A 16,005-nucleotide genomic window follows, 5' to 3' on the forward strand; every position below is an offset into this window, starting at 1 on the left:
ACTTGCTTAAGAACTAAGTTTTTTGGTCCGGGGTCACATAGGCATTTAGGTATTTAAATATCTAAAGGACTTATGACATCTTGAACTAATAAAGGAAAAATGATTCATTACATCCACAAGAATAAGTGTTATTAATAATAATAATAATAATAATAATAATTTTTGAAAAAGTCATAGTTATTATCATTATTATTAATAGCAACATAATTATATGGAACATAATTTAGACCGCTACGAATCATCATAATGTACATTTATCATTTATTTTCATCTGAAATGAAGCAATAAAGCATTTTAAGCATCAAAACTTGTAAAACATCTCTTGCAAAACCGTCTGTGCTGCTTATAGCCATTTCATTATTGCTTTTAATTGATTCTACTGTCAGAAGTAACAGTCCTGCAGTACTTGCAGTTTACCAGCAGGCGGTGCCACCTTACGGCAAGAACCATTCTCCCAATTTCACCACAAGATGGTGTATACTGTCTTTTAAAAAGCTGTCTATAAAATATTTTTGCCCATAAAAATTGTTAAAAATCATCTTAGGCGATAGAATATTCTTATGAACATGGTTATATCTGATAAACTCATTTTACTGCCACTGGCATTTCTCCCCTGTTTATCTCACTTTAAAACTCTCAACGCCTAAGAATACCACTGAAACTTTTCCACTCCATGTTTTTTTAGAATTCAGTTGAAAAAACTGTTTCAGAATTCTGCCTAACAAGTCCAGCGAGAGTGATAACAGTCCACTCTTATACGCACTGCATGTGAACACCACAAACCCTCTCATCAAGACTGTTTGTCTGCAGAAGATCATCATGGTGTGCTCACAGGACGCCTCTGAGGCACTCCAAGTTTGCCATGGCTGCTGTAATGCTCCTGTCGTCTCAGAAGGACATTCCTGTTGATCCTCTTATATATTCTTGAAAGTCTGTTGCCACGTTTAGTAAAGAACACACCTGCAAAGGTGAGATGTGTTACATAGATGTTTTTTTTTTTTTATGATTAACAGTTCAAATAACCTATTACAGTCAGCCTGTGTTCAAACAAAAGAGATGGAGGGACATGTCTGATGACATTACCTGTCTAAACTTGGAACGCACCCTTTCCATGTCCTCTTGAAGTTTCTCATACATAGGGTTCTCATATGGGAAGTTCTGGATCAATCCAATCAAAGATTCCATAGCTTTCAGCCTTTTTCTAGAAGAAGAGAGAAACTCAGCAGTGAGAGAAATAATTTGACTGTTGTCTGCTGACAAAAAGCAGTGTTTGTTATGCATTACAAGAACATACCTAGCTTTAACATCACTACTGTTTTGAAGGAGATACTTCCATCCAATGGCAAATCCATAATAAAAAGAAACCTGAGAAACACAACAACAGAATTAAAACAATGTATTTACCTTAAACACAGTAAAACAGGTGTTTTATATATTTACCTAAACAGTTTCAATAGCTTACAAAAAAGTAAACATTACATTTAAAAGTGTAACTTCTAAAACTGTATATTATTTGTAAATAAGTAAATATACAGTACTGTGCAAAAGTTTTAGGCCACTAGTATTTTCACCAGCTAAAAAATGGTTTAAAGTAAGTTATTTCTATCTTTTGCTGTAGTGTGTCAGTAAAAAAATATCGGTTTACATTTCCAAACATTCTGTTTGCCATTAATTGTAATAATCTAGTGAGATTTTTGTTTGCACAAGGAGTCTGACAACAGCCAGTGCTCCACACTGATCTAATCTCATCATCATCCAGTCTTCCTGGAATGACATGAAGACACAGAACACACTGAAACAGAGTAAATCCAGAAGAACTGTGGCAACGTCTCCAAGATGCTTCAAGAGACCTACCTGAAAAATTTTGCGCAAGTGCACCTAGGGCAAAAGCTGCTGTAAACGCAAAGAATGGTCGCACCAAATAATTATGACAGCATCCTCATTTTACAGCATTTTTACACAAGTGCCTACAACTTTTAACAGTGCTGCAGCTTTGCAGGTAGGTTTCTTGAAGCATCCTGGAGACTTTGTCACAGTTCTTCTGGATTTAGTCTGTCTGAGTTTGTTCTGTTTCTTCATGTCATTCCAGACAAGACTGGATGATGATGACATTGGATCTCTGTGCAGAGCACTCGCTGTTGTCAGACTCCTTGTGCAAACAAAAATCTCACTGGATTATTACAATTAATGGCAAAATGAATGTTTGGAAATGTAATCTGATATTTCCTACTGACACACTACAGCAAAAGTCCGACTTTAACTGACTTCAAACCATTTTTTAGCTGATGAAAAAACTAGTGGCCTAAGACTTTTGCACAGTACTGTATATTTGTAAATACACATATATTTAAAATGATAGAGGAAACAAAGAAAATAGTAAAAAAAAAAAAAAAAAAAAAAAAAGATTTAAACTTAATCTACAATATTGTAATATATATTTTTTTTAATCATAATAAACGTTGCTTACATTTTTTTAAATGAACTAAAGCATCACAATGCTGTCATTCATGTCAAATGCGTTGTTCAGACTTGAGGCCCCAGAATTCAGTCATTGTAATAACACAACAGCAAAAACCTGACACTGCTTTTCCAGAAAGCTGCTCACATTATTCAAGCAGAATCATTATAAACTCTGAAAAGAAACCTGTGAAGAAATTTATTGCTAGTGTTGTTCTAATGGGAAGATAGATTGTCTGATTTTAATGAACTGCATTACGTCCATATCCCTTTACGAAAATTAACCATTGTTTTATTATAGTAAAATTGTAGTAACCATGTTTTTTGGGGGTATTAACTACCATTTGTATAACCAGTTTTACTACAAATACCATGGTTAAGCTATGGTTTGTGTAGCAAAACCATGGCTAATTGTAGGTACTATGGTTTAACTATAGTAAGCATAGTTTTTTGTTGTTTGTTTGTTTTATTTGTAGTAAAACCATGGTTAATTTTAGTAAGCGTCAGTCTATTTTACCTCTGCACCGAGTTTGGCTCCGTGTAGCAGCCCGTGATTCCTCCCCTCGATGGTTCCCTGTCGAGTTCCCTCCTCAAACCCTTCCTGATACCCTTCATCATGAAACCTAAAACAAGAGAGAATTGATTAGCTTAAATACAGAAACATTTACAGTGACAATCACTGAACTAACTTAAACATGCACTGAACTGCTGAGTGGGAAAAAACTCATGTGACGAAGAAGTTTGTGTATAAATGACGCGCTGATTTTACCTGTCATCGGCCATGATAATGGAGTCAAATAAATCATCACTGCCGGACACAAAAGCCATTTTTTACATAAAATGATTTGGCTTTCTATCCTGAAGTCTTTACTGATGGAGATGAATTTCCGGGATCGTTCTTCTTCGTTCCACTTGGCGTGATGTTTACAATGACGTGCCTGAACCACTGCGCCGTCTTCTGGAAGGGAAACTTAACTAACGTTTGTATCACTAAAAATGTTTATGCTTCATCAAAATAATGTGACATGTCCTATTTGTTACAGACTGAAAGAAAGACTTTATATTGAATTGTTCGACAGAACATGTGATTTAATCATATTTACAGATTCGTGGCTTCATTTGAACTTCATTTATATTAAGAGCTACACTGAGGACCAAAGCCCTCGTTTTCAGGTGACATAATCAAACAGGTAAGCTTTTCGTTTTCGTACTCCTCACTGATTGCAAATAAGTAGTTACTCTTGTTTGATAATACTAACTGTTCCTGATTTGACTTCCTCAGTAATGTTTTTTGGGACATGCTAGCATGCTAGGTGGCTCAGAAAACCAGGTGGTCATCCAAGGTGCTACCACAAGGTTGTAACACTGTTACAGTATGTGGTCCCATGTGTAACGGCACTTATTATAGGACAAAAATGTACCACCTGTGAAACTGATTAGAACATAAAGTCACAAAACTACAGAACTGCCATTAAAACATTTGACAACTTTTAAGGGTATAAATTGTGTCAGTAGCCTATATGTGACCATACAGGTCATACAGGTAAATTTTTCATTGCTTTCCATTGATGTATTGGTTGGTTAGGATATGACAATATTTGGCCGAGATAAAACTGTTTGAAAATCTGGAATCTGAGGTTGCAAAAAAAAAAAAAAAAAAAAAAAAAAAAACTGAGAAAATCTCCTTTAAAGTTGTCCAAATAAAGTTCTTAGAAATGCATATTTCTAATCAAAAAATAATTTTTCCTATATTTATGGTAGGATATCTTCATGGAACATGATCTTTACTTAATGAACTAGTGAATTTTGGCGTAAAAGAAAAAAAAATAATGTTGACCCATACAGTGTATTGTTAGCTATTGCTACAAATATACCTGTGCTACTTATGACTGGTTTATTGTTCCAGGGTCACATATTTTACTTAAATGTAAGCCTAATGTTTAATTTAGCGTGTAAAAATTAGTGATTTTAAAACTGTACATGGCATGCTTTTTCAAACATATTGAAAAATGCAATTATATATGTACGTTTTGATTGTTTTAATTTATTTTAACAGCAGTTTGTATACAGCATTACACAATTAAAAAAAAAAAAATCCATATCAGTGTTTTTTTATTTATTTATTTATTTATTTTTTCAAAAGTAAAAATAACAAAAACAAAACATTTTTTTCATAGCCTATTTCTAAAACTATTCAGGTCATTAGAACATGTGATTTGCTTGCAGAAGACACCACATCATTTATATGGGCCCCATGCATAATCTTCATTTTGACTTTGAATGGGACACTTTGGTTTAAATTTTAAGTTATCTCATGCAATTAGATTTCTACAACAGTAGAGGGAGCCACACTGTTACAAAAACGTTCCTATTCCTATCAATATTGTAGACCATGTTATTCAAGAGCATCCACTGAATTCATTCAGGTGTTTTTTTTCTGGAAACAGATCTTTACAATACATTAGTATTTTGTAGAAGTGCCATATAGTCAGCAATATCAAGGATAAAACATCTCCATTTTTAAGTAGAGTAGTTTTTATTCATTCTGAAAGATGAACACATGCTGCTGGTAATATTTTATTTAAGAATGAAACTCTTCTATTTGATAAGCTGATAAGGCATCTAAGAAAACCATTCAACCACATTTAGCATATAGTGATTGTATTTTAAAAGTATTTAACAATTGTAGAATGTCCTCTTTCAAAATAATAATAAAAAATACATATAAAATATATGCTTTTACAGTGCATTCTAGATTTGGCTAGTAAATACTGTATTAACTATAAAGTTTTAAACAATAATTACAAAGCAAGGTCATCACAAACACATTGAAAAATAAATAAAATAGGAGTGATATTGTTTTTTGTTTCCAGTCTATAACACTACTTTTGTCTAGTGACTGTGTCTAGCGTGCAGTTTGCTTTCACTGGACCTTCTAACATTTTCTGTTTCTGAAAATCTGGCCCTGTGCTCTGGTTCAAGGCGGGACTGATTTTATACAGTCTTCTGTTTCTCGACCTCTGGGTCGACTCCTTAGAACATCCACAGGTGATTGTTTAGTCCTCATCTTTTGTTGAAACTGGGACTCTGGATCACAATTTGAGAGATCTTTCCAAAAGGGTCCATGCTGTCTATTTCAAGGCCCAACTGTTGGTCCTTTTCAGGGTCAACCGGAGAGCTTTGCTGCCCTGAAAGGTGGTTGGTAGGTTCCTGAGAAAGTGTGTTGACCATGGGCAGAAACTGGGATGCAGCCGTCCCGTCATTACTGTGCAACTTGCTTTTTCCACCACCTAAATTCACAAGTGCTCCATGTTTGCTTGAGATGTAGATGTTGTAGCCATCTGGCAAGATGCGTTCCAAAAAAGAGCAGTCCTCCTTAGTGTAAGAGAGCTGCAAAACAAAAGAAACGGCATGAAAACACACAAATTTATGTAAAGAATCACAATATGGATGTCTCACTGACGTGCCTGCTCTGCATGTGTTTTAAGTTTTTCAATAGCTGTTTGCACCTCACATGGAGAGGCCAAGGTTGTTATTGCTGTTTCTTTTCAATGAGGTTTTAGCTATGCAAACATACCCCGCCATGGGCAAAGGTTGCTGCCGTGACACCACTCAAATCAGCGTATTTGGACATTTTTGTGGAAATCATTTTTCTATGTTGTTATGGTCAATCAAGTAAATTGAGTAGTCATGCACTCTCAAGTCATATTTGCACTGCTCATAATTTGTGATCGCTTGTTTTAATTGGCTTGGCAGCTATTCAATTTTAATTCAGTATGTTATAGGGAAGTACAGTTTACTCAAAGGACATTTACTCAAACTTTTATTAATTTTTAGAGTTATATGTATTATGGCTGTTGTTCATCCTGTGCTAAAATAATGTTCTTGGTTATAACGTCAGATGGGAGTAATGAACCCATGACCAGAACATAATGTCAATAAAGCTAGATGTCTGTGGCGAAATCGGCTTGTCTACACTTCCACAGTCATTAAGGACATTGTGAGGTGACCTTAGCAAAACAAGGTTATCTCTGACCTCTGTGTGTAGTTTTATTATGATTGGTGGCTGAGTGCCAAAGTTCCACTCTCTAAGAATAAAATTATTGTGATACGTATGTGGTTCTAAAAAGAGTTTTAGAAAATGTTGTAGTCTACAATAACCTTGTAGTCTTAGTTGACCTCTGTCAGTAGCCTAAGACAATATAGGGTACCTGAACTCTAGTGTTAATTTACATTATCCTGTGGTCAGGAATCTAAATCGTGCACTCTGGAGCATATCAGATCATATGAATCAGTATCTTTTAGGTTCCAAGAACGTTCTGAAAGCGCGTCTTCAAATAACCTTAAACCCTCAACACAAATGTTTCAGCAAATAGGGTTCGTATGGATGCTTCTCAGTAACTATGCAGAGTATTTGATAACAGTGCACATTTTATTACATCTACCTTCCTACCTACCTATTACATTTACCTGAAAATTGAGTGTTTACTGTTGCCTTTTGCATTGTTGATGTACTATTTCCTATTTAATACTGTAGAGCCGCCTTGTCACAATTCTGTATTGTTAAAGGCGGTATATAAATAAAGGTGATTTGATTTGATTTGATTTGACATCTGATTGTCAAACCTACCGATCCATACAGTTTTCCCATTCTATCCATGCAGAGAAATCGGGAGCTTGCAACCCCTTTGATAGCGACACAGCCCGTATCCACCGGTCGTATCTCAATCAGACCTTTAGAAAAAAAAAAAAAAAAAAAAAAAAAAAAAAAACATTTTTTATAGAATACAATAAAGATAAATTAAGAAAATGCTGATTTAAAAGCTCTAAAATATGCATTTGGTCGGAAAATGGCTCATAATATAATAGAAATAAAATAATATGAATCGAAGATGCTCGTCAGCTTCATTTAACTTACAGTCGCAATTTGCATCAAATTGCGGAGTACCGAAAATGCATAGTGCATGTTGCAGAATAACATAATGATGCATGACATCCAGCAATAATGTAGTGGGTCAAATAATAACAATAATAATAATAATAATAATAATAAGAATAGTAGTAGTAGTAGTAGTAGTAGTAGTAATGCAATTCATAGAAAAGAAATGATTTGACACCCTTTCTATGACTAAAACTTATTTCAAGTCAAACATGTCTAGGTGGTGTAACTGTGCAGATTGTAATAAAGAAAAAGAAGTCTAGTTGAAAAGCTTAAAATCAGTTTAAAAACATAGTTTTTATTAATCATGTTTTATTATATCTTTAAAAAATTCAACATTATTAATATTTTTTAAACGTAAAACATAAATCACAGTGGTTACACCACTTGACATTTTTGTGGTATGGCCTATGTTAAAAAAAAATGAAATCAACATAAATAAAAAATACACTTATAAGAAATCTACACGTGTGTTTTAAATTGTATTTTAAAAGATTTCCTCTCTTTATCATCTCGGACATCCTTATTTCTCATTGACCCATATACGCGAAGCGCTCGCTAATGTAAGCGTAGTAACTACACGACAGTGATTTGAGCTGCTGTCACTTACTGTCAGAACTTTGCATGTACGATCCACTTATTTTCCCGTCTGTGTGTATTTGCAGATGTAAACCGTGTCTGGCTGCATACAGATGTCGGAGCCGGACGGCTTCTCCCCAGTCATTTGCCAAATGTGGACCCGAGTCGGGCAACGGGAGGCTCTCTACGCCGATGCTACTTCCACAAACAGTGACAAACAGTAAGAAGAGCATTATTAAATTCTATCTGTAATAATTATAGGCTATGTTGTTCTGATATGAAACCTGCACACTCTAACGCCTTTGTATTGCTCTGTTTTGGCGCAAGCACTGCAACTGGCCTTTAAATTGTCCTCTTATCAGATCAATCGATAAGCATTTCCCTTCTTTGGCAATTCTGAGAACAGAGTAACACACCCCGCTGGACATCCAACAGACGACAGAATAAATGATCGAACTTTATTCTGTTATTATTTTATTATAACGCATATCTCATGCATATACTCGATTACACTCACCAGCTGTATATCAAAATAATCTTGCTTATATTTCAGACAGACATTATTTCAGACAGGAGCGTCAGTCGAAGTGCATTTCAAACTACGTTTGATGGAAAGAAAAAAATAATACTTTTATATTAGCGTGCTAAATTATTCCATGTTCATGTAAGAAAGTTCAGAACATTTGAGAAGTGTCAAAATACAATTTAATTTACTGTTATTTTAAAAGCGGTAAAAATTGATAATGAACTGGATCAAATATTAAAGGGTATATTGAAATAAAATTGATTCACTGCTTATTTTTAAGACAAGCCTGTTACAAAACAGCATGCCAAATTACTTATGCTAGCCAGCGTTTTTGTTTTTGTTTTTGTTTTGTTTTGTTTTTCACTCACCAGAATTCAATTTAATAATTTAGTAAGCGTTTTTTTATATATATATAATCATTGGACAATTGCAAAGCATTTTTGACATTAAGCCCGGGATGGGGAAAATTAATATTTTTTGCATTTTCAACTTATTCTTGAATAATTATAAATATAAAAAAAGACTTACTATAACACATTTGCTCTGTATTTTGTGAATGACTGAGCCCGCTGAATTTACAGAGAAGTTAAAGAGTAATTTTGAGTAAATATTCCCATTCATGAAAATGCTGAAAATGACCTGTGTGCTTTTTTTATTGTAGGCAAGCTGTTGATCTCGCAGAAAGTATGTGAATTAGTTATTTTTTTTTTTTTTTTTTATCAACGGTCTTAGCCTATGAGTCTTTAGAGATATGTTGTAATACCCCTCTAAAAGGTGTTATAAAATTCCCCAGACATCCGTGGCGGAGTTCTTGCAATTCCACTTCGTTGCAGTGATCGCTAGATGGCGCTGTGTAATCGCTTCACTTTGCCAATTTTGTTGCTCCATAAGATTTTTGGACTTGAATGACTCAGGAGAGTCAAATAATGGACATACTGAATGAATAGGCATTCTTAATAATAATTAAAAAAAATGTACTTTTAATTCAAACTTTTACTTCATTTTACTTCATAGCTTAGGAAATGACATGATGCATTTGTCCTGCTGAGTCACAAAGTTACCCTTGGAATTTCCGTCATTATCTCATAATTTGTGAGACATTTATGTATTCATTATCATAAGTATCCAGTGATGTCACATCATTCTGAAAGCTTGGCTTTGTGCTGTGTGTTAGAACTGTGCAGAGGAAGTGATGTAAGTCTGAATGCTGACCTATGCTGTCATTCCACTTGCTCCAGAAAATTCTGGTGTCTCTGCACCCCAAACAAAAACACCATAGTGATTACAGAAGAAATCTGTAATTCACACACCAGGTCATTCATTGGTCAGTCTTTATTGTCTAAAAATCACATTTATTCATGAAAGATGCCAGTTCGAACCAAACCCACTAGGCTGTGCAAGAAAATGATGTAGAATTGATTATGTAATGCAGACCCAGTTGATCAAAGGTCCTTGTCTGGATGTATTTTGTAATACTTCCACATTGCCTCTTAATCAACTCTATTCTGAACAAGCAAACAAGGGATGTTAAATCGTGACTGAAGTATTGTATAGAATATGATTACCCTTAAAGAGAGGCTGTGAATGTGTTATTTTTGTGCCGAGTTGTGCATTGGAGTATTTTGAGCTACGTGGGGAGATCCCCTGTTAAGTAAACAAGGATAATCACATGGAGTGTTTACTTTTGGGTCGATGCAGCTTTATGACGCACATAAGAGTAAAATACATATTGCCGGTGATTTGCACAGTTTGACCTCCTTTATTTCAGATGCTCTATTTATTGAAGTGAAGGCTCACCTAGAATGTGATAGTTTTAACAACTATGTCATAAACTCCCACAATATATACTGATTGTGTAATCTGGATTACATAAACAGAATCTTATTTCTTATTCGATTATATTAATACTCTTAATAATTTTAATTATATAATTACTTAATATTCACAAAATAGCTGTTAATTATTCATAATTAATTATTTTCTTGTTTGAGAAGTTCAGTTCAGATGCTATATTGAAAACTGAAGTCAAACTGCATAAACAAATAAAATATTAAATCTTGTTTTTTATTTTATTTTATTTTTATATTCAGATTTATTTATTCTTTCACAAACCCCAGCTTGATAAACCCTGCCGTAATGTAATGTTTAATGCACTTCATATTGTTTTTTTTTCTGTCTTTATATTTTTATATCATTATGGTTCAAGATTGCCTTAAATCAAAGTGATAAAAGAGTCAGTTCAAAAATAATCTAAAAGTAATCAAAAAATAGTCTGATAATGTTATAATGTAATTTGAATCAGTATTAAACTACAATTTGTAAGTAATCTAACACTGTAGTAACTAATGAATATACACTACAAGTCAAATGTTTTTAAACAGTAAGATTTTTAATGTTTTTTTGTTAAGTCTCTTGAAGTCTCTTTGATTTTGGATCAAATAAATGCAGGTTTGGTGAGTTTAAATGTCTTTAACACTACTACAATACAGACTATGTAGTTGTAAAATTGTGGTAAAGTGCTCTTAAACATAAATAAATGCAATATGTTTACTAACTTTGTACACAGGTTGACCTTGTCTAATACTTTTTTTTAAACTAGTGTGAAAAAAGGTATGTTATGTATGACTAGTATGTAACAGTTATAAAGGCAACATTGTGAGATCATCACTATTTATAATCATAATTTTTAATGATCATAGATTAAATTATTTTGTTTTACTTTATAGTATCATAGCAAGTTAAACTCCTTCTAATGATTACAATGTATACGTAAAATACACACAGTTTTACTTTTTTAAGTTGTTCATTTAAATACTTCAAATGTTATGGACTGATGTGATGAATACCCTTGTGTCTAGACAACACAAAAACATGAAGGATTGTGATCTGTCAGTTTTCAGCTCAATAGACTCAACAAATTTCTAAATACCAGGTAAAATTTAGTATCTGAAATGTATTGATATCTGTTAGTTGAACAGTGCATATTTGTTTCATGTACGTCCCATGACAGTCTCAATATTGTAAGAAGCAGCTGTATTTTTGAGGCCACACATTTTCTACTTATGTGTTGCCCTCTTGTGGAAACCGCAACGCTTTGCTTCAAGTACAACATTGCAGAACAGACTTACAAAGTCATATCAACAATACTGGTTCATGCAGCCTTTTATATGTCTATTCTCAGTTTCCTTAATAACCCAAAGGATGTTTAGCAATTAATTCCAGTGTTAGATTACACGCTTGAGCTCTTTATGGCCATAGGGTTGGTTGAGGTGGTTTTGTTTATGTTGGGGGAAACACAGGCTTGATTAAACCTTAGAAGTATTTGTATTTTGGTGCTGCATGCAGGTAGTCACTACTCTCTTTGAAGCCCTCAAAGTATGTTTTGACTAGGTGTCTCTTGTTCCATGTTGTGCCAACATGACCCACTTTGTTGGTGTTACTTTAATTAAAGCCATGTGGAATCCTCCGCTCTTGTTCTGTACAAAGGTCTGGGCCTTTAAAGCTATAAAGATCAGGGTGCTTTACTGTGTGTGTGTGTGTTTTTGTTTTGTTTTTTTTTCTTCAGTTCATCTTTGCTGCAAATAATTGTTCATACACTGCAAAAAAAGTCTTACTGGAGTATGCTTTATAAGAAAATACTATTTTAGTCTTTCTGCTTAATTTTCACATTTGATAATTCATCCAAAAATGAAAATTCTGTCATCATTTACTCTTCTGTAAGTTGTTTGAAACTTGTATTTCTTCTTCTGTAGAACATAAAGGAAGATATTTTGAAGAATGCTGGTAGCCAAACAGTTACTGATCCGCATTGACTTCCATAGTATGAAAAAAATACTATGGGAGTTAATGGGGACCAGAAACTGTTGGTATCTTTAAAATGTCTTCTTGTGTGCTCTACAGTGGAAATAAACTCGTACAGGTTTAGAACAACTTGAGGGTGTGTAAATAATGACAGAATTTTAATTTATGCATGAACTGTCCCTTTAATTCAATGTGTTATTTGCTATTTCTTTGTAATTACCTAGTAATTAACTAGCCGTTTCTGAGTGGCACGGTACATTTATAGCAATAGCCAACAATACATTGTCAAAATCAAAAATTGTACTTAATTTATTAGTATGCAAAAAAAAAAAAAAAAAAAACTATGGGAGTCAGTGGGGACCAGAAACTGTTTGGTTACCTACAATCTTAAAAATATTTTTGTGCTCTACAGAGGAAGTAAACTTGTACACTATAAAAAACAAAAAACACAATTTGTTGAGTCAGGTTAAAATAATTTGTTACCCTGCTGCCTTAAAATTTTACGTTCAGTCAACTCAAATAAGTCTACTCAACTTGAAATGTTAAGTTGTACTAAGTGACAACTTAGATATTTGTGTTTGTTAAACTTAAAAGCAAGATAAATAACCCAGCTGCCTTAAAATTTTAAGTTGAATCAACTCAAGTATCTAAGTTGTCACTTAGTACAACTTAACATTTTAAGCTGAATAAATGTTTTTTGAGCCAGGTAACAAATTATTTTAAGTTGACTCAACAAATTGTTTTTTAAAGTGTACAGGTTTAGAACAACTTTGAGGGAGAGTAAATGATGACAGAATTTTAATTTCTGCATGAACTGTCCCTTTAATTCAATGTGTTATTTGATATTTCTTTGTAATTACCTAGAAATTTTGCTAGCTGTTTCTGACAAAACATATCCAACAAATACTTGAAAAAAACCTACACTGTAAAAAACAATTTGTTGAGTCAACTTAATATAATTTGTTACCTGGCTGCCTTAAAATTTTAAGTTCAGTCAACTCAAATAAGTTTAGTCAACTTGAAATGTTAAGTTGTACTAAGTAACAGCTTAGATATTTGAGTTCATTCAACTTAAAAATTAAAGGCAGCTTGGTAGCAAGCCCAGCTTTTAAGTTTAACAAACCAAGTTTTCACTTAGTACAACTTATCATTTCAAGTTGATTGAACTTATTTGAGTTGACTGAACTTAAAATTTTAAGGCTGCAGGGTAACAAATTATTTTAAGTTGACTCAACAAATTGTGTAACGCACCTAAGGCTTCGATCCAATGAAGAACCTTAATTTCTGAGCTGTCATATGAAGCACTTGTATATTCTCAGACAGGAGCAACTTGTTTCAAGTTCAAGTTCCCTTGGGAAAGGTGAGAAACTTGAGGTTTCATGGAGTTTGAGGGCTTCCCCTCAGTGCTAGAAGATGCGGAATAGAAAGTGACTGGCAGGTTCCCTCCTCCCCCCTCGACATGCTGGCCAGCCGGCCCCATGATTACAGGGTAAGAGTCGGAGTCATTTCCCCTCTGCTAAAGCCCCAGCATACACCTCTAAACATGGTGGAAGTACAAGGGGGTTAGGATGTTGTTCGCAGCTGTTTGAAGTGCCTTGTCTTTATGGGCAAACATCTGGAGTATCCCAAACAGACAACTTACAGCTGGCCCTACAAAGAGGGCACAAGGCACAAACACCCTATCTAAATACAACTCTCAGGCAGACTGCCTCAGGCATCCGAGTCCCTGTACTCTCCCTCTGCAGCAACATGCAAAAACAAACCGCAAGTGCTGATATTTACATGTACAGAAAAATGCACCGATACCGATTACAAATTATTTCTGTTTATAATTAAAAATTGTCAATGGAAAGATATATTTTCTTTTATTAAGTGCTGTATCCCTGTGGGTTCTCTTTTGAAAAGCTTCTGTTTATGTATGTTTGATAGCAGGTGTGTGTTGGTATAACAGTGATTGTGGAGTCTACGGATTCACTGTCAGTGGAGGTTGGAGCAGATGCATTCATGTGGTTGCTTGTGGCTCAGACCAGGTGTGGGAATTTGAATTTGTCTTATTTGCTTCATGACTTATTTGCTTCTCCCAGCCCATCCTCCAGTTGCTTGTTTCACTGTAGCCGTTTTGTATGTGTTGTTTATGCATTTGGCAGATGACCTTATTGAAAGTGACTTTACAGTGCAATGAAATTCATCATTTATCTATCTACCTTTTTGAAGGAAATTAATGCTTTTGTTCAGCAAGAGCACATTAAATTATTAAAAGTGACTGTAAAGACATTTATAATATGTGACCCTGGACCACAAAACCAGTCATAAGTAGCACAGGTATATTTGTAGCAATAGCCAACAATACATTGTCAAAATCAAAATTCTGCATAATTAAAATAAAAGTAAATAAATCAAAATTTAAAAAAAATCAAAATTGTTGATTTTTTTATGCCAAAAATCAATAGGATATTAAGTGAAGATCATGTTCCATGAAGATATTTTGCACATTTCCTACCGTAAATATATCAAAACCTATTTTTTATTTTGTAATATGCATTGCTAAGGACTTCATATGGACAACTTTAAAAGCGATTTTCTCAAAATTTTGATTTTTGTGCACCCTCAGATTCCAGATTTTCCAAATATTGTCCAATCCTATCATTGATGTATGATTATACATCAATGGAAAGCTAATTTATTCAGCTTTCAGATGATCTATAAATCGCTATTTTAAAAAATTGACCTTTATGAGTGGTTTTGTGGTCCATGGTCATATATAACAAAAGATTTCTGTGAATGTTGTTATTTTGAAGTTGTGTTCATCAAATAATCCCAAGGAAATGTGTTGCTAGCAAAATAAGGTGGGAAAATAGAGAAAAATGTATTTGTTATTGATTATCTGCTGTCCGTCTGTTTGTCCATCTGTCCTTCTGTTCTGTCTGTCCATCTGTCCATACCATTCAAAAGTTGGAAGTCAAAGATTTTTTTAAAGAAACTTAATACTTTTTTTCAGCAAGGATCCATTAAATTTATAAAAAAGTAAACATAAGTAAATAAATAAATGGCATAAATAAACAAACAAACAAATATGTCAAACAAAATTAAAAAGACTTTCAGCATTAGGGAAATGTCAACATGTATCTGTCTATCTATCTATCTATCTATCTATCTATCTGTCTGTCTGTCTATCGGTCTGTCTGTGTCTGTCTGTCTGTCTGTCTATCTGATACTTTTAAAAGACACATTAAACTGATCAAAAGTGACAGTAAAGACTTTTATAATATTTCTATTCATCAAATAAGAATTATTATTATTCAGAAAAAGATGCCACAGTTTCCAATAAATATTAAGCAGCACAACTGTTTTCAACATTGATAATAATAAGAAATGTTTCTTGAGCACTAAATCAGTGTGTCAGAATGATAGAAGGATCATGTGAAGTAATGGCTGCTAAAAATGAGGAGTAAATTAGATAAACTGGAATAAACCGTTATTATAAAGTGTAATAATAATAATTCACAATATTACTCTTCTTACTAAATATTTAATCAGAAGCTAAGATCTTATGTTCAATGTATTTTTTTAAAAAGAAACTTCTAAAAAAAGAAAATCTTACCAACCCCAAATTTTGGAATGGGAGTGTATTTGTCTGTGATTGACTGTATTGTTTGACATGTATTGCCTGAGGTCATGTAATGTGTTATTTGTAACATAAGTG

The 16,005-nt window shown here is 33.7% G+C and overlaps 2 protein-coding genes across 2 annotated transcripts; both read right to left on the reverse strand.

Annotated features, from left to right (window-relative positions):
• Positions 1-213: 213 nt before the first annotated feature.
• Positions 214-3,396, reverse strand: lto1 (LTO1 maturation factor of ABCE1). The gene is made up of 5 exons (XM_051113966.1): positions 3,227-3,396; positions 2,975-3,080; positions 1,295-1,365; positions 1,084-1,201; positions 214-960 (listed from the first exon to the last, which is right to left on the reverse strand). Exons 1-5 carry the CDS (start codon positions 3,283-3,285, stop codon positions 889-891), a joined length of 426 nt encoding a protein of 141 aa, XP_050969923.1. The 5' UTR covers positions 3,286-3,396; the 3' UTR covers positions 214-888.
• A 1,397-nt stretch (positions 3,397-4,793) lies between these two features.
• Positions 4,794-8,278, reverse strand: fgf19 (fibroblast growth factor 19). Its single transcript, XM_051114032.1, has 3 exons — positions 8,007-8,278; positions 7,088-7,191; positions 4,794-5,847 (listed from the first exon to the last, which is right to left on the reverse strand). The coding sequence occupies exons 1-3, from the start codon at positions 8,206-8,208 to the stop codon at positions 5,521-5,523; spliced, it is 633 nt and encodes a 210-aa protein (XP_050969989.1). The 5' UTR covers positions 8,209-8,278; the 3' UTR covers positions 4,794-5,520.
• Positions 8,279-16,005: the final 7,727 nt, after the last annotated feature.

The sequence above is a fragment of the Labeo rohita genome, chromosome 7, assembly GCF_022985175.1.
Source record: "Labeo rohita strain BAU-BD-2019 chromosome 7, IGBB_LRoh.1.0, whole genome shotgun sequence".
NCBI lineage: Eukaryota > Metazoa > Chordata > Actinopteri > Cypriniformes > Cyprinidae > Labeo > Labeo rohita.

Bases quoted from the DNA above. Each gene is read 5' to 3' on its own strand.
- lto1 (XM_051113966.1), bottom strand. From the start codon at position 3,285: ATGGCTTTTGTGTCCGGCAGTGATGATTTATTTGACTCCATTATCATG. The intron at 1,366-2,974 runs GTAAAATAGACT...TGTGTTTCTCAG, and splicing joins GAGCCAAACTCGGTGCAGAG to GTTTCTTTTTATTATGGATT. The intron at 961-1,083 runs GTAATGTCATCA...TCACCTTTGCAG, and splicing joins TGCGTTCCAAGTTTAGACAG to GTGTGTTCTTTACTAAACGT.
- fgf19 (XM_051114032.1), bottom strand. From the start codon at position 8,208: ATGCTCTTCTTACTGTTTGTCACTGTTTGTGGAAGTAGCATCGGCGTA. The intron at 7,192-8,006 runs GTAAGTGACAGC...TTTTTTCTAAAG, and splicing joins GTACATGCAAAGTTCTGACA to GTCTGATTGAGATACGACCG. The intron at 5,848-7,087 runs GTAGGTTTGACA...TTTGTTTTGCAG, and splicing joins TGGGAAAACTGTATGGATCG to CTCTCTTACACTAAGGAGGA.